The following is a 19,225-nucleotide window of genomic DNA, read 5'->3' as shown; positions in this document are numbered from 1 at the left end:
TAAAGAATTACCATATAATTGACCATAGTGAGGATTGTAGAAATATAAATAATTTTTATTTTAAACATGACAGATACTAAAAGAGATATTTCATGTTAGGAATAATTTTGTTTGTTGTTTGTTTCTTTGTTTGTTTTGGAATGGAATCTCGCTCACAATAAGCCAGTCTAGAGGCAGTGGTGCAATCTCAGCTCATTGCAACTTCTGCCTCCCAGTTCAAGCTGATTCTCCTGCCTCAGCCTCCCAGAGTAGCTGGGACTCCAAGCACATGCCGCCCTGCAGCGGCTAATTTTGTATTTAGCAGAGGCGAGGTTTCATGTTGCCCAGGCTGATCTCAGGCTCCTGAGCTCAGGCAATCCACCCTCAGCCTCCCAAAGTGCCCACAGGCATGAGCCACCGTGCCTGGCGAAATAGTTTTAAGATACAATGTAAAAGAAAGTTGTATGGGTCTTAACATTTAATTTTGCTTGACATTTTGCCTTTCAAATCGCGACAGTGTTGTTTCAATTGTAAGCCTGTCTCTTCAACAAATAAAACAGTTCGAAGTTTTCACACGTCTTCAAGTCTCTATACCTTTGAATGCATTGTTTTGAAAAAAAATGCATTCCAAAGACAGAGATAGGAAGAGACACAGTCCATGGAAAATAAGAAACATATGCCATTATTTGCAATGATTACAACCACATGGGAAGAAATATGCATTGCTATTGTTCCACATCTTTCAAAATGAGCAAATTTGACATATTAAAGAAGATTTCGACAGCAAACTCTTTGAAAGGCAGAAAATACTACTTACATAAACCTGATACATTTCTCTTGTGATGTAACCTAAAAGACTTTTTCTAAAAGGCTAACATTTAATGGAGTTCTCCTAAGAGTTTTGTTAATGAGTTTAATTCCTAGATTTTATTATATGAATAAACTTCTTTAACTTTATAATGTATACCTGCATAAATAAAAGAAATTGATGTTTAAAGAAACTTGTCAAAATTTCATAGCTGGAAACTAAAAGGAACAAAATTTGAGCCATTTGAGAGCCAAGCTCTCAACTTCAGCCACATACAGCTTCCTCTCCAGAATTCAGTGCATATATAATACAGCATTCTAATAGCTCGAAGATGATCAGAAACGGCATAGCACTAATGACAAAGGACCAAGATGATATATCAACCTATTATTAAATTAGAAAAAATGAGTCATGCTAAGTAATTAAGAAAATCTTATTTTATAACATTTTTCTCCACTGAATGTGCCAATTATCTCCTTAAAAAAATTCTGGTGTGCTAATAAGTTAATACTCATTTGTAGTTTTCATGGAAATAAAGGTACTCTGAAACACTCTCAATGTAGAAATAAGATTGCAACTTTTGTTTTAACTGGAGTTTCAAGTTCAAATCAGCATCAATATAAAATGAATTGCTTAGTTTTGGTCTATCTTCACTTATTTTTTAGTTCAAGTTAACCGAGATTTTGTTTCCTCAATAGAAGTTGAAATTTGTCTAAAATTGTTATCCCATAAATGTGAAAGATAATCCTTACAATACAGACTACACAGGGCTTAGAATCCCATGTATTGGGAGTGTAAATTGGGATCATTTATAAACACACCTTAATAGTTATTTACAAATATCATTTCCAGTCTACACTAGTAAAGTATTATCGATACAACCAATATCAAGATAATAAGGCAGATATTAGGAGTACCTCTGGGATAATTCCTCTGAGAAGTAGGTATCCTCCGGGGCATGTCTTAAAAGCAAGGTGGATAAGCTTAATTGTATTAACAAAGATTTTAACACCGACCATTCCAGTGGTCCCAGCGGGAAGTCTTGACAGTTGACTTCATTGGGGTTGATGGAAATAATTCCAGCCAAGGGTCATCACAATAGTGACTGTAGTGTTGCCTGGATAGGGAAGCCATTTTCCTGTGATCACCAATGTAGTTCCACCTGTGGCACAGAAGTTGGGCAGTAAGAGATGCTACTGGGGGGCTGCTGACAGTCCAGGTTCCCAGAGCCAAGCCTTTGCTTCCCACCACAACACTAAGAGAATGATGTCCAACTGGGAGAGGAGTCACAAGAGCAGTGATGTTGTTTCATTAACCTCTATTGCTCTGAACTGTTTTCCCAATGAAAACAGCAGTATCCTCCAAAACAGTCCCCAAACCTTCTCCTTCAATGTAAGAACTTTTTACAGACCCTATGACAGAGTTTGGGAGACTCCTGTTATATAAGGAGTGATGCTTTCTAAATGAAAAGGTGCAGTTTCCCTGGCACTGGGCAGGCACTCCATGTATTAGAAGATCTACATCCACAAGCTGTTGGGCAGCAGGGGATGTTTCACATTCAATGGATGTATAATCCACTGATAGAGAACTTTACATGGGGAAATGACCCATAAGGACTTTTACACCTGGAAAACTGCAAATCAGAGCCTGTTATGGTCCTCTTGTCATTCCTGTAGATTCAGTCCTGCATTTGGCAACACCAGGTCAATGTTTGGCAAAGCACAAATCGCCTATCCAAAATTCATTGGACAACGTATTGATAGCAGTGCCCAAGTTGTGAACAGTCAAAGTGACAATTTCCCTGATACCAACATCCATTGAGTTTGAGGTCAATATGACATGTAATTGAATCCTCACTACTTATTCTACAACACAGAGGTAGCTACCAATTGTAACCTGTAAGTGAAATGAATGCAAAATAAAACAAGTCAATACATATCTCAGTATAAACAAATGTTGTATTAGCAACAACTATAAATTTAAAAAGCTAATCATGTGCAAATAAATATCTTTATTCATAAATTTAATTGGAGGGCTGATTAAAGGCATCTCTTGGATTAAATTATTGATTTAATACATAAATGTGCATTATACATTATTCATAATAATCCAAAGGTGAAAACAACCCAAAAATGCCCATCAACTGATGAGCAGTTAAATAAAAGGTTGTTTTAACATACAATAGAATATTACTAGGTCAAAAAAGAATGAAGTACTGATACATGGGTACAGCTGGTGAATCTTGAAAACATTATGCTGAGTGAAAAATAAATAGAAACTTGGTCACAATAGAACCACATATTGTATGATTCTATTTACAAGAAATGTCCAGAACAGCCAAATCTATAAAGACAGAAAGTAGATTAGGGTGCCCTGGGCTGGGATCGATGGAGGGGTTATGTGTGATATCTAAGGGATTTAGGGTTTGTTTGTTTATTTGTTTGTTTGTTTGGTAATGAAAATGTTCTAAAATTGATTGTGTGACGAATGTCAACTCTGTGCTTATGCTAAAAGTTTATGAATTATACACTTTAAATGGGTGAATTGTATGGTATGTGATAAATCTCAATAAAGCTCGTAAAATTAAATAACAAGGTTATCGTCAAAATACTTTCATTGGGAACATGTAATAGAAGTAAAAGGAGGTATTTATATTCTTACATGATAGCACATGTGAGATTACCCCAAAGCCATGTCCAATAGTACATTTATTAGTTCATTTACTGTTCAGTGGATGGTGTAATAACTGTATAGATGGTGAAAACAACTTGAAACCTCAAATAGCAATACTTTGAATTTTTAACCCTGGTATTGTCCAGGCAGCACAGGGAGTTCTGTTGCTAAGCAGCCTGCCACAGAGCTTCCCAAGTGCCAGTTCTCAGGTCCTCCTTTAGACAAAAGAACTGCCTGTAAGTCATGAATAACATTCTAGAATGATAGCTGTTTTTGAACTGTGTTACTTTTTATTTTTGATGATGATGGTTTAAATTCTGGTAAATCTTTTTTAAAAAACAAAATGACAAATGGGTCTTAGGCGGTACAAAAGTAATTAAAGACCTTATCAAAGATGTCACAGTAAAGAGAAAACTGAATATAAAATTGATTTATTTTCAGTTTGTCCAAGGCCGAACCCACGTGGGAAAATAATATCATCTTACATTTAATATATGTCCAGGCACATACATAGTGTCAGAACATTTTACATTACATCTCACTTGAGGCACACAACGATTCTGGGGAGAGACTGGTGGGAAGACATTAACTTGTAATCCCCTTATTTCAGAGGATAAAATTCCAGCCTCCAGAAGCCCAAACCCATTCAAGGTCACATGGCTGAAGTAAGAGAGAGCACAGGTGAGACCCAGTCATCTGCTACCTGCTCTGAGTATCACACACACCCTGGGTCACCTGTGTAACAGAGTTTCCATCTTTAACCATCTTACCATGAGCATATGTGGCTTCAGAGTACCCACAAACAGGTGCAGGGGAGGTGTGTGCCTGGTTTCAGCTGGTAAAACAGTGGCTCATGGAAAAATGGAGTGAGCCTCATCAGCAATACCAGCTGCTATAATAATGGATTCCAGGTGAAGTAAATTGGTAAGAAATGAACCTGCCATAAAATGAAGTTGTACATAATAAATGCAAGCAGTGTGCATCTTTGAAAGAGACTGAAAACGACTTGAAATGATCATTTTAAATGCTATGCAGATGACAGTTTCTTATTTTTCAAATTGTATGAAATGTCCAACAGAATGTAGTAAAAGAAGGCTTCGCTGACTATTAAAGCTATCTTGTGTAATGAAATTACATTTTAAACAAGATCTAGCGGTGATTTTCTAGAAAACCATGGCAAGTCGAGCATAACATACCAAATTTAAAGAAAAATTCAACATGAAATGAAAGATTTTTTTTCATGGAGATTAAAAGTTCAAGAATACTTACATGTACAAAACAAAACAGGCAATCTACAAGGCACATTTTACTCTGAGCTGTCCTATAAGAAACACTTGATTTTCAATTGATTTCAGTCAGTCAAAGTTCATCACTTGCTACCAGATTGGTTTGATTTAAACATATATTCCTATTTGATTGCATTTTGGTTTCACAATATTTTTCAATTGATTGATTATGCAGAATCAATATAAAATATTTCTAATATCAGAACTCACTTGAGTATGTATAAAATAACTTGCTTACACTTATTGCTAACATTTTTACTACAGCAATAAAATGCCAACTAATTTACCTTATGCATTTGTGTATATTACTTATGTAAAAATACTGTATTAAATCTACCAAAAAATGTCATTTTATTAGATCTAGAGGAAAAGTGGCATGATGTGAAACCAGTAAGCAGAAACATACCTGATGTAGATTTTGTCTTCCATTTGTGAGATCCTTTGCCATCATAAATTACACTTCAGGACTGGAGACAGAAAAAACCCTATATCCTATCCCTCTAAGAAATGGATGTGTTTGCAATGCCATGCCACTGTGTGTCCCCTACAGACACATTTAGGACTGATGGTGACCAGGCATAGCCCTGAAATCCATGTACTGGGAACAAAATTGGAGGTCATATTATTTTAAAAGAAAAGAGAATATCTTAATAATTATCTTTGACAACATTTCAGTTTATGTTACAGTCAGTAGTAAAAAACATTTTAATCAACATAAAACTTAATTACTTACATAATTTAAGCACTAAACAAAAACAAATAGAAATACTGGAAAGCAAGGTAAAAAGAAATAAGGAAAAATTAAGTCACAAAACTCCAAAGTGATGATCAAGACAATTTGAAAAAAAATTAGAATCAATAAATAATTTGCTTAGAAAGCTTACAGAGAATATTTTTAAAGCTATGATCAGTTTTATTTGGAATATTCATTTGGAAATCCATGACGGATAATAAACTACAATTTAGGAGTTTCTGTACTGCCTTAAAACAAATGGCAATTCCTGAAGTTGGAAACTTTATAGGCGGCCTTCTAGACTCAATCTACCGTTAATTCACTCTATATATGACCCTCTATGTCAAGCAGTTCCTGCTGACAAAATTATAAAAGAAATAAAAATTCTCAGTCTCTCAATAATTTGAAATACAAAATAAATAAAAAATCAAATTAATTTCAGGTTTAGGATAGCTTCCATTTTTTTTTTTTTCGCATAGTATATAAATGGCTGATACCTGAATCTTTCCCATTGTTAGTAATCCTGAATATATTCCCAGTTGAATGAAGGAATACATTTTATGACATTTTCTGATGATGATGTAACATTGCAAAGGATGGTTTCAGAAAGAATAAATACTGGATATTTTTAAAAGCAAACATTTGTCAAAATTTTTTGTAATTACAGAGATAGTATAATTCATCGACAGCCAGAACCTAAAAACTCTGCCTTACATATTAGGATCTTCCAGTACTTCTTTTCTGATAGTAATCATGTATGAGTACTCATTATCTGCAGAACAACTCCTCCACTCTATATGTTGCATACACATTAAATACTGCAGTAATTATTTATTGAAATCAAAGTAGTTATTCAGTTTCTCTCTCTATCCTTTAACCAAATACACTTAACCTTTATACTACTTCCAGAAAATAAAACTGCGATTTAGAATCTTCATGTATAATAACTCAGCACCTATAAGTATAGCCAACTGGCTGAGAAAATGATAATCACCTTCCTATGAAAGAAGCTCTTACTAACAGCACGGCGGTATTGTCCAGCTGGTATTGTGCTGAATCAAAGGCTTCCCTTATGGTGATTTCAGTTTCCCGCAAACAAGGAACCTCTTTGTGGAAACATGCTGGTCACTTCAAAACATACTGTTGAGAATTTAATTTGTCTCTGAGAAAAAATGGATACATTTTCAATGGGCTTTTCTTCTGGTTTTATCTGCATTTCATAAGAAGCCCTTGCTGGGATATGATTTTCTTTTAGAAAAGAAAGAAATGAAAGTTGGATATTTAATTATACATTAGTTTTTCAAGATGACAATCTGGCAATTATCATAATCTTTGATTTGGTTGGATAGTATATTCAGTATTTTCCCCTAACTATGAAATTACATTTCTGAACATTCTAATGGCAGAAGAAGAATTTGAGATGGAAGATCCTACAATATTATGGAAAAATAGCCTTATGAGAACTGAGGTCACAAAATACATTAGATTTTTAAAAATATTTTATATTTTCATTGAGTAAAACAAAAGGTAGCTCTGCTTTAAAGTATTCGTCTACACATTTGGGTAATCAAGAGTTTTGTAATTAATTTGAAGTTATTATTCCCATGTTTGTTTTAGAAACTTGTCAAGGTCTCCACTTCCACTACTTCAAGGGAGAGTTTTTAATTTTATTTTTGCTTGGTTACAGACAACAAATGCTAGGAGGCCTTCAAAATGTAAATGCTTTTCTGATATGACATATTTGGCTTCACATTCAAACCCTCGTGGCAAGAGAGGCAGAAGAAAAATTCCGTAGTCACTTAATGTCAACTTTTAACTTCCATAGCATAACCGTGGTATTTCTTGAATCTGAATACACAATTTTGTGTGGTATCCGAATTTCACCCATTATATCGTCAAGCTAAAGCACAAGCCAATACAGAACCATGTAAGCTCTGCCCTGTGAAACCAAGGAGATGGGATGTAGTGCTGGGGTTTATGTTTAATGTTGCTCATTTTTCATTTACTTCTTGCAAGATTTTGCTGCAGTCATCTCCTTCTACTCTGACATTTAGCTTTATTGGCCTTTTGTATCATAAAAATTTCAGTATCTTCCTTTTTCTAAGTATTCTGGTAGCCAACTTCCTCACACTAGAACTAAATTTTATCAATTAGCAAATGGTCTCAGGGAAAAAGAAATACTAAGTCCTTACAGAAAATTGAGTTGGAGAAAGACTCTCTGCATCCTCTCCATGCAATGGCCACCACCTACCCATTTCAGGATTTGGTGTCACCTTTTTCAGAGAACCTTTCCTGATGCTCCAGGATAAGTCAGCTCTCCTCTATTATAGACTCTTACTGCACCTAAGTACCTCCTAGCATGATGTTTTCACATTTACAATTAAGCTCTTGGTGTAATCCTCTGTTTGAAATCTCTCTCTCCAGAAAATTGTGAGCACAGTAATGCAGGAGATGCCTCTAATAATCAGTGTAAAATCCAGCCAGCAGTACTGAGCCCCTAGAAGCTACTTGATACGCATTTCCTGAATGAATCAAAAGTCATGTGACATATACACTTAAGGCTAGTTGTACCCAGAGAATTTTACAACCACAGTCTGAATGGTATTGGTCTCAAAACTAGGTGTCATATTACAGTTCTATGAGATATTCTCCAGCATATTTTGCAAAGAGATGTAGAAAGGTGAAGGCAACCTAAGGTTAACTTGCTTCTTTTCCTATCCCAGTTCCACCTAGCCCCATGTGTTTCCACAACTCCATCAAGTTTGTGTTCATTATCATACCTTATTGATGCAAAACTGATTTCTGAAGCTTCTACGTGGATGATCTTGTTTCAGGGAGACAACTTGGGCAAAAAGGCATCTAATATCTGTGAAGTTTCCAGTGAAGAAGAATCTGGCAGGTTTTCCTCCAACATACATACGCCATGTTTTGTGAGTTCATTTTCAAATTATAGCCCTTAATTGTTAAATTAACTTCTCCTAGTATTTTAAAATTTTAAAATAATGCAAAAGTTCAACTTGCTATCAAGTGTGAAATTTGCATATTAAATAAATCAATTCATCTCATCTTTCATTTGGATTTAGGAAATCCTAGCACTTAGAGAGGAGCAAAGGAAAAACAACGAAAGGTTAATTGCCCAGCCACAAAGGGATGAAATGTACATTCAATTGCTCAAAGGAAAAAAAAAGGTAGAAGGCAGAAGTCTTTTTTAACAAATATTACCATTTTTCTCCTTATTGCATATGTTCAATATAAAATAATAAATAAGATTAATCTATGGTAAAAACATACACACACATAAAACTATAACTGGTTTCAATTTAAACAAAACTGCAGAAGAAACTATGCTTCAAAGCCTTTCACAAAATGTTTTTTCATACATATATCAATACGATATACATGTACATACATGCATATATATGACAATACATATACATACATACGATGCACACACATTTTATACATATGACAATAGATTATATTTGATCTTATTGAAGAATTTCTTACAGTATTGTTAGGTACTTTTTGGACTAAAATCAGTTATAATTGGCGTCTGTAAACAATTGTAACTAAAGCATCCCCTGCTGTGACTTGAAATCCATTGGTAGTAACTGAAATATCAACTATACCCTCAGTTTTCTACAAATAAGAGGAAAAATTAGAAAATATTAATTGTTGAAAGGATACAGAAATACACGGGCTGAAAAGAAATAGATTATTGAAAATAAACTTCTGAAGATGTTTTATTTCAAAGCCTTCATATATTTTCATATATTTAGAAAGTTGTGGTGTCAAATATAGGTTACATGCTTGAGTTCTCAAAATAAAGTTATATGACATAGTAGTTTCATGGGTTTTATGATCCATTCAAATGCATCTATATTATTGGATTTCTGATGGCTCCACAATATTGTTGAGATGTTCTGGAGAATTGATTGTCTGATAAAGCATTAAATACTAAAGTTTGACTTTTTGCTTTTAAGATAGACAGGTATAGTTCTTATTTCTCTTCTCTGACAAATCACATCATTATATCTTTTGAAGACCTTGTTCCAGAGTTCAAGACTAAGCACTTGGACCCCCTAAGAAAACTATTTGATGCTTTTGTAGATATAGCATCTATGCAATTCCCAATTAGGAAAAACATTTTTTCACATCTAGTATTTATTTAATCCACACTCAGTGTTTAACTGACTGACATATTGTAAACAAAGTAAGTTTTAGTTTATCATATCCCCTCAATTCTCATCTCCATCATTTAGTCCAAAAAACAAATTTCTTTTTCCTGCAGATTGCAAATACAAAATACCCCCATTTGTTCTGCTACATTTTTTTAAAAAGTCAGTGACAGTATTCATTACGTTTTGATATGTAATAAGGAAACCAGAGTCTTAGTTTAAATTTAAAAACTATGCTTTAAAAATAAAGAACAATGATTGATTCTAGGATACAATATTCCACAGAGAACTTCAATTTTTTTATGAAACTGAAAATTTAATACATTTAAACTAAAACTTTAACACATTTAAAAATGTATTCCTGGCTGGGAGCAGTGGCTCACACCTGTAATCCCAGCACTTTGAGAGGCTGAGGAGGGGGTGGAACACGAAGTCAAGAGATTGAGACCATCCTGGCCAATATGGTGAAACCCCATCTCTACTAAAAATACAAAAATTAGCTGGGCGTGGTGGTGCATGCCTGTAGTCCCAGATACTGGGGAGGCTGAGGCAGGAGAATCGCTCTAACCCAGCAGGCGGAGGTTGCAGTGAGCCGAGATCGTGCCATTGCACTACAGCCTGGTGACAGAGCGAGACTCTGTCTCCAAAAAAAAAAAAAAAAAAAAAAAAAAAAAAAGTATTATTTTTGAAAACTATTAATTTCTAGATTTACTTTCCTGAAATCTTTAGACTACTAATTTTTTTCATCCTTAAATTTACGTGGTAAACTCTCCTTCATCCTCAAATTCTGATGAGACATCAACTTTTCTGTGAAACTGTTTCTGACACCCTCTCTCCACTGTGTTTTATGTTTACTTTGTTACTACTTCTATTAATTCAAATGAAATACATTGTTTAATATTAGCTTATGTGTCTCTTTTCTTCATGATTTTAAGTATGTTGAATGTGGAGACAATATTTTGTCTTTTAATCTTAGTGGAAAGATGTGGAAGAAAGAAGTTTTAAGGAGCATAATAGAAACCCTGCAGTTTCTATGTAAATACACCACTTGTTTCACCACTCCACTCCCCAAACTGAGATGTCTCCTCATTTATAATATTTCAGACTTAGGAAAAAATGACTGAAACCAGAGGTCTTACTTTTGGTGTCCTGCAGGTTATCCTATTCAAATCCCCTTCAATCACATTGCAGGTTTCATTTCCAACTAATACCTTTGAATTTTCATTAAAGCCAAATCCAGATAAAGTCAGTAGCGTACCACCTTCATAAGAAAAGCAAACAAAAACAACAACAAAACCAGTTCAACTATAACAAAAAGAAATGTTAATAACAGCTAACTCATTAGAGAATTGTCTAATTATCCAAGAGATCGACTGGCCAATAGATCAAGGACCAGACTGGAGATGAGCACAATCACCACCACACACCTGAGCCTGGGTGCTGATGCTCAGAACCATAAAGGAGCTGGGCTAAGTGATTTAATGAAATAACATAGATTTGCAACACACATTTGCTTTGGGGCATTGGCAGCAGCATCTGCTATTTTTCACAGTGCCTTCATCCTACAAAAATGTATGCTGCTTCTATTCACTCAACCATTCTGTGGGTGGAAGAGGAGAGTGAATTAAGATTCTCGCCAAATCTCAAATTTTAATATTTCTAAGTAAAAGGAAAACTAAACTTTAAAAATAAGCGATGAAATAATGTAAAATAAAAGCATACCAAAAGGATCAAAACCAAAGCACAAAACCGTAAACTATGCCTGGTAAAAAAGCAAACGTACAAAGGAAATGAAGCAGGACAGGAAAAATGTGTTATGTTCTTTCCATCCTCTGTGTTAGCCCTCCTTTCCCCAGTTTGTTCCCAGAACTTTTTCTGGGTCAAGGAGCTCCACTGAGACTGTGGTTACAAATGAAGCAGCTGGTAAGCAGAATAATAACTAATAAATCTTATCTTGACATAATTGATGTGCTTGTTATAGAAACATGTAATAATTGATGATATTAATTCAATAACCTAAGATGTAAGTATAAGCAGCACCCCGACTTGTGCTTTGTAAGAAACAAAAGAATTAGTCAGCCATTTAATCACTGGGCCTTCTCAAAGGAGACTCTCCTTTGTTCTATAGGAGGAAGCTTTGGGCTCCTCTCCCTTCACCCTGTACTAGAAAGAGCACATTGAACTGATGGAAATGCATGCAATTTTCTCTCTGTTTAAACCATTAACCATTACCTGCTATGCTTCCAGAATCAGGCCAGATATGTGAGATCTGACTCTGATAAACAAAGTAGAACTGTTCACCCCCTACATTCTGTGCTAGTCCAACATCAGCTATGGACACAGCAACTGGGGCATGTCCAGCACTTCCATTCAGAATCTGGCACTTGATCTCTTTTTCTTGTGAAAAAAAGAAAAAGATGAAGAAAATGGTAAATCAAATGGTTTTATGAGATAAAAGTTATGCTTGCAAATACTAACATTGGCCTTCATTTTTAGATCTCAAGAAGTGTATCCAAAGAAAACGAATCATGTATTAATGGGTGGGGGAATCTTAAGAGGAATAATCCTTGCAAACTACCTGAGGCTATGAATCAGACACTCCTAGAAAATAGGTAAACCAAGAATGAAAGCAAAGTAAACAATCTATTTCCGATGCTACTGTACCCAAAACAAGCTACTGTCATAATTTTTTTAAAAGCTAGTTTATTAAGCTCATTTATATTAATAATTCTAAAATTTTTGGTCAGATATATTATGTCCAAAATTGTGCAAAATACCAGGTTTTATCAGGAAAGATGATCAAAAACTAAATGAAGGGCAGGTGCGGGGGCTCATGACTGTAATGCCAGCACTTTAGAAGGCTGAAGCGGGTGGATCACGTGAGGTCAGGAGTTCGAGACCAGCTTGGCCACGTCCTCTTCCTGCATGGCATTGTCAAAACGTGGGCAGACAGGACCATGGAACACTAGAGAAGCATTTCATACATTTTTGCATCCCAGAGACACACTGATGCAAAAAAGATTTCATGTAACCTCCAAATGAAGGGGAAAAAAGGATAAAATTAAACTATTATAGGATAAAGACACTGTACAACAGTGAAATAGTCTGTGGTCATAATCAAAGATTTAAAAGATAAGGCATTCTATAGATCAGGTTGCCAATTTCATAACCCCATAGGGATCATGATAATTGTAATAATGGATCATGATAATTGTACATGATCAAATAATTGTAATACTGCTCTTTGATTCCACTTTATCTTAGATAAGAACAATTAGACTTAACAGTTTTTATAAGGACCTACCATCCACAGAAAGAAGAGAACAACCTACTGGTCCAACTGAGACTGATACAGCTGAACTAGGAGAAAATCCAGAACCCACTATGGTTAGAATTGTGCCTTCTTCATAGGACCCTAAAAATGATCAATTTAAATAACAATATTAATATCTGTTATTATGAAATCAGACATTTCTCAGATAAAAATAAGTCTATCTTTAAAAGATATAAACAGTAAGCCGAATAGGCAAGCAGGGAGAAAAATCCACATGTATTTATCCATGGTATTTTATTTCCATTATTTCCATTGAATTATTCTACGTATGTTCATATTTTGAATCTGTGTGTTGACAGAGACTAGTGGAAAGAATTATCTGACTGAAAACATGGCATAAGATAAAGAAACAAATTATTCTCATAATAAAGAAATTAAGTAGACAGCTCTATATGGTAACTTAGTATATGACAGACTTGCCATTGCAAATTTATGAGGAAAGGATAAATCACACAGTTAGTGGTATGGACACTTCCCATTTGAAAAGAAAATAAGATTCCTCTGTCCTCTGTTTAGGGTGATATACATCCCAAAATGCCTGGGACAGTTCTGGTTTACACCTGTGTTCCAGCGTTTTAAACTTAAGATTTTTCCATTCCCTCTTAAAACTGTCCAAGTTTGATCAACAAATTATAGATAGATTAGATAGATAGATAGATATTACATATCTATCTTTAACAAATCATATATGTAATACATACATGATCACCCTACTTACGTAACACCATGCACAATATAGATTCTACATAGATTTAAATAGCTAAGAACAAAAAATAAAACTCAAATTTTTAGAAGTAAATATAACCAAATATCTTGATGACTTTGAGGTAGAGATGGATTTCTTAAATATGATACATGAAGCCATGGGATTGACCATAATGGAATAAATAAATAAACTAGAATAAATAAGTGACTTAAATGTTTTCATAAACAAGAACTAAACCAAAGCACAGGCAATATACTGAGAGAAGCGATGTGCAAAGGATTGGTAAACATAAAATATAGTAAATGGTTACAAGTAAATTTTAAAAGAGAATTCAATAAAAAAAGGGAAAAACTATGCTAAACACTTTGCAGAAAAAATAATCTGAATGTCCAAGAAACATATGAGAAGATGCTCATGTGCATTACTAATAAAGGAATAGAATAAACGTTTTAAAAGTGATAACTTTTACCCATTGGAATAGTTAAAATTAGGAAGTCGATCACTTCCAATATTGGCAAGGATATAGGGGATAATGTTGCTATTATATTTGCTGGTAGTATAGCCACTTGGAAGAGCAATTTGGTCATCTAGTAAACTGAATACTCATCCAACCAGTTGTTATCTAATAATACTATGTCTCGGTATATATCCTAAAGTAGCTTTAACACATATGCAATAGGAGGTTTGTACAAGAAAGTTCAGTATAGTCTTATTGGTAAAAGTGAAAACTTGTAAACAATCTAAATGTCCATCAATAGAGGAACTAGGTAAGTTGGTGCACTCATGAAATACTTTAACGTGATGGGTTAGGTGTACATAAAACCACATAAATATATCTCAAAATGAATTCTGAATGACAAAAGAAATATGCAAAATAATATTTACATTGTAATATTTCATTTGTAAGCTTATGAAACTGGTAAAATGATCATATATGTGTGTGTGTGCTATATACAAAAGGTATTTAAAGTGTCATGGAAGAATATATACACAGTAATTAATCACTGTGATTGCCCCTCAAGAATTATGTAGGGGACTAGGTCTAGGGATGGTGCTTAAAGAGAAATTTAGCTGTTCCTATAATATTTCTTTCTTAAATTGTTGATCGGAAGTAAATATGACAAAATTTTAACAGCTGTTAATTTTCAGTGAAGAGTATGTGTATTTTTGTAGTTTTCTTTATGCTTATATTTTCACAATTTTAAAAATGATCCAAATGTGGCAAAAGGCAATTCAGATTCCTACATTGGTAAGAAATCATTTTTCAGGAAGTGCACGTAAAAGTGGGAATTCAATCATCCTGGCCAACGTGGTAAAACTCTGTCTCTACTAAAAATACAAAAATTATCCAGGCATGGTAGTGGGCACCTGCAGTCCCAGCTACTAGGGAGGCTGAGCAGGAGAATCGCATGAAACCGGAAGGTGGAGGTTGCAGCGAGGCAAGATCGCACCACTGCACTCCAGCCTGGTGACAGAGCAAGACTCAGCCTCAAAAAAAAATAAAAAATTAAAAATTAAAAAAATTAAAAAAAAATTGGGAATTCATTATAAAATGCAAGAGTGGATATAAACATAAGTATACCAAAGGACTATAACCAAATTAAAGTTCATTAAATCCTTATTCTTGAGAGTTTTAACCCCATGTAATCTGAATTATCCCAAAGTTAGTATCATCACTATTTTAAAAAGTCTGAAAAATATATTCTTTCAACATAAAAATGGAATATTTTTAAAATTTTAATAATTTTTGGGAGGTACCACTATAAAATTAGTTGGTGAGTTTTCCTACTATCCATAAAGATTAAATATGTAACTATAGCGTCTGAGTTTATTGTTCTGATTGAAAAAAAGCCATCCCTTACTATCCTTATTCCTGCTGTTTTATTTCAGTCCTTAGTTGCTCAGACACAAAGCATAATCACATTTTGAGGCAATAACATATTATGAAGAAATGGTATAATGTGTTCCTTAGATTGAGTTCCTGGCAATAATTTTTGTATCTCATATTCTCAAATCTAGGACACGATCACATTCTTTCATGAAACAGCAGATGTCTTATTACTAGCCTTTTAATACTAACTCTCCTAGAGGAAGTGGTCTCATAGAATAAAAGACTCCACTTAATACCCTAGCTAGTACAGTTGAACAAAAGTGCCTCAGTGTCCAAGTGAAATTTTAAAGACTGAGTCTAACTGGTGAAACTAGAGAAGTTTAAGATTAGCAAATCCTCTACTTCAAAGGCAAGATTTCAGCTTCAAAAGAAATAGTTTTTTTTCAAAAATAAATAATTAGTGCCCTTTCCATAGCTTTTTTGTCTAATAGGATTTTTAATTTTCACAATGTAGAACTGTTTGCTTGCTTTAGCTAACAGTATAACAGTGACACTAGTATAAACATAGTTTTAGAAGTCATTATCAGAGTTTACATTTTGCTGGTTATCTTTCACACCCTAGTATAGGTTAAAAATCAGGAACTTACCTTGAGAAGGGCTTGTCGCCAAGACTAGGGGAGTAATGTTGGAATCCCATGTAAACCCACAGTCACCTGAACATTTAGCTGGAATTCCATTGACATAGACTTCAACCTTCAAATAAAGAAACAAGAAGTCAGAGAACAGAGGCAAAGAGGCAGCAGTAGAATATGAATAGGTTTTTAACAAAAGTGATGGAATTTTGTTGATTTGCTTGTTTGTTTACTGAAATTAGTCTATATTTTTTCTACTTTGATATTTCATTCAGTCTTGCCCTTGGGAAAGTCACCTAATCTCTTTACACTTTAATTTCTTCATCTTTACAGCACTGCTGTAAAGATTGAATGAAAGACTCTATTTTCAAATTCTAGCATAGTAGAGCTAAAAAATCTACTATTTTGTCATAAGGAAGATACTTTTTCCAAAAGTCATAAAATAATATTATCAAGTTGATCAATGTAAACACAAATGTTCTCATGAAATACAGAAGTCGATCCCTCTGTTTTATCAGATCTTTAATATATTATAAACTAGTTATACTGTTAAAATTACATCACGCGTCATGAGAAAAGCTTCAAAAATACCTGTGGCTGTTGACTGGGTGTACGAAGTAGGTCTCCAAGTATGTGTCGTCTGAATAAGCCACCTTCCTTTATCCTTGTGACTGTCATATTAGCCTTTTCTCCAATAATGTTGGAATCATTAATCTATTTTTACACACAATTATTTTATTAGAAAGGTTGTAACAAATATGACCACACTAGTTTTTCATTTTTAATTTCAGCATAGGCAAAGGTGAATAAAAGTCAAAGGATGTAAAATAAAATTCAAAACCATTGTAGTCACTTTTTTTTAAAGAAGACTCTTCAAAAATGAACATAACCTATACAAGAAAAAAAAATTAAGACCATTGCATTATCATACATTGCATCAATTACAACTTGAATTAAAACTAAAATTAACTTGAATTTTTTTTTTTAGCTTTCTCACCTTTAATTCTCCATAGGTATCACTATTATACTATAATATTTACATATGTATGTGTATATATGTATTTGCTTTTTTAAAAAGGTAAAAATGCTCTTCTCACTCTCCTTTGTCTCATATAGGCACCCAGGTATGTAATTAGAAATTAAATAAAGGCCACAATAATTTCCCAAGGAAGATCATTAAAAAGAAAAATCCTTTCTTCCTCTAATGTCACACAGCTGGTCTTTATGGCATGCCAGCTAAGAAAAATGATATTGCCTATGGTGACATGAAGACTCAATCTTTCTCTCTTTGGGTTGTAGCTGAATTTCTATCAAAAGTCCTAGTAAAATATATAACTCATTTGTTCTAAGCAAGTCTTTTCTTCAGTTTTCCTTCAAACAATACATTTACTTTCCCATTAGAATACGAAGAATTGGAGATTCTGAACAGCAAGGTTTGGGGTGGGTATCAGTCACTTCAAATCTGGCTATGCAGAGAGTGAAAGACACGGCAGAATAGCAGGGATGGAGGGTGAGTGAAATGTATCTTCATTGGGAGTACTGAAAGAGAGCAAGTTTTTCAAAGTTGTTGCCGGTATCTCATGAAAACCCAGGCTGCTACCATGGTGAGGGCAAACACTGGCACCAGCACCATAAATATGGGAATACCACTTGGGTCCCCTTCACCTCGATGTCCTATAGGTCCATTCTGCACCTGTAACCTATGCTGCACTCTCAGAGACACAGCATAACCTGCATTACGAAAGAGGTCTACAGCATTCTGGTACAGCAGGTTCTTTAGGTCTTGGCCGTTTACTGAAAGGATCTTATCACGCTCCTGGAGCCGCCCATCCAGGGCCGCAGCCCCATTTTCTTTGATGCGGCTGACGTAGATGCCACTGTCGTTGGAGACATACTGCTGATCTGTCCCACCTACGATGTTGAAGCCCAGCCCTGAGGGTCCTCTGGTAAGACTGATCTCTTCCTCAGTGACCAAATAAACCAGTCTTCCGTTCATGTTTTACAGCTCCTAACTTGAATTTTTATAATTAAAAATAAATCTAAAGAAAATGAATCTACTAAACTTGATTTTCTCAAAATGTCCTATGCTTTTTCTGAATATGATAACTGATAAATTATTGTTAAATAATTGAAAAACTGAGTCATCTTTCTATCCGAGAGTCAACTTTTCCTTGTATCATTTTTTTACCTTTACCCTGGTTTTTCACCCAGTTTTGGAATTATTTGTTCTTCCAATAGTAAAAATAAAGCCAAGTAAAATCAGTATATACAATTTGTTCTTTACAAAATTCCTCTGCAAATTTGGCAACCTTCTGATGTATTCAGGGACTAGAAAAGAGATAGGAGTCTCCATGCTGGGTCATGTGTGAGCCAAATAATATGGAACAGAAATAATGAATAAGCAGAAGAGACTGATCAGAAAAGATGGAAGAGAGTAGATGCACAGACACCAGCAGAGACACCAAGGGCGGTCAGTCACTAGACCTATCTTCATTGTGGAATTTTCCACTCTCAGTTCCCAGCCATGGATTTTTCTAAAATAACCCTCACATTCTTATAACTATTACTATTTTGCACAACCATACAGATTTGTTTTCTATGTTTACACAGTTGTTTTTGCCCCCACTGCCTTATCTTCTCCACTTCCTCTCCTTCCCCAAATGATTTCATAAGTAGAGTTCTGCATTTTTTCCACTTTATGTCATGAATTTCTTTCCAGGTGAATATATGTGGATCTACACATGGCTGCATAGTGTTCAATGTGAAAGTTACATCATTTAAACAATCCTTCTGCTATTGATGGGGATTTAGGTTTCTAGGTTTTTACTTTTACAAATAGTGCTTCAGTGACTACCTTTGCGCCTATATCATTTCACATTCACCTTATTATTTCAGTAGGATAGAGTTATATAAGTGATAGTGATGAATCAGAAGGTCTGTATTAAGATACTACTAAGTTATCTTCACAAAAGGTTGTCCTTATTTTCGTTCTCACCAACATTGCATAGAAGAAACTATTTCCTTGCATTCTCATCATCACTAGAAAGCATTTTTTTTTTTTTTTG

The 19,225-nt window shown here is 34.4% G+C and overlaps 1 protein-coding gene and 1 pseudogene across 2 annotated transcripts in view; both read right to left on the bottom strand.

Moving 5' to 3' along the window:
- PKHD1L1 (PKHD1 like 1) overlaps positions 1-19,225 on the bottom strand; it is a 191,211-nt gene that overhangs the window by 109,981 nt on the left and 62,005 nt on the right. Inside the window, 10 exon segments of the mRNA XM_031669316.1 lie at positions 1,804-2,061; positions 2,167-2,375; positions 6,474-6,585; positions 9,002-9,055; positions 9,058-9,118; positions 10,797-10,918; positions 11,890-12,054; positions 12,962-13,072; positions 16,176-16,281; positions 16,752-16,874. Of these exon segments, the coding sequence (XP_031525176.1) occupies positions 1,804-2,061; positions 2,167-2,375; positions 6,474-6,585; positions 9,002-9,055; positions 9,058-9,118; positions 10,797-10,918; positions 11,890-12,054; positions 12,962-13,072; positions 16,176-16,281; positions 16,752-16,874 (1,321 nt within the window).
- LOC101020112 lies at positions 16,838-19,218 on the bottom strand (annotated as a pseudogene). The gene has a single exon (XR_650965.4). The product of XR_650965.4 is annotated as a synaptojanin-2-binding protein pseudogene (transcript).

Source organism: Papio anubis, chromosome 8, assembly GCF_008728515.1.
Source record: "Papio anubis isolate 15944 chromosome 8, Panubis1.0, whole genome shotgun sequence".
Taxonomy (NCBI): Eukaryota; Metazoa; Chordata; class Mammalia; order Primates; family Cercopithecidae; genus Papio; species Papio anubis.
The sequence above is the reverse complement of the archived record's forward strand: the minus strand, read 5'-3'. Positions and strand labels throughout refer to the sequence as shown.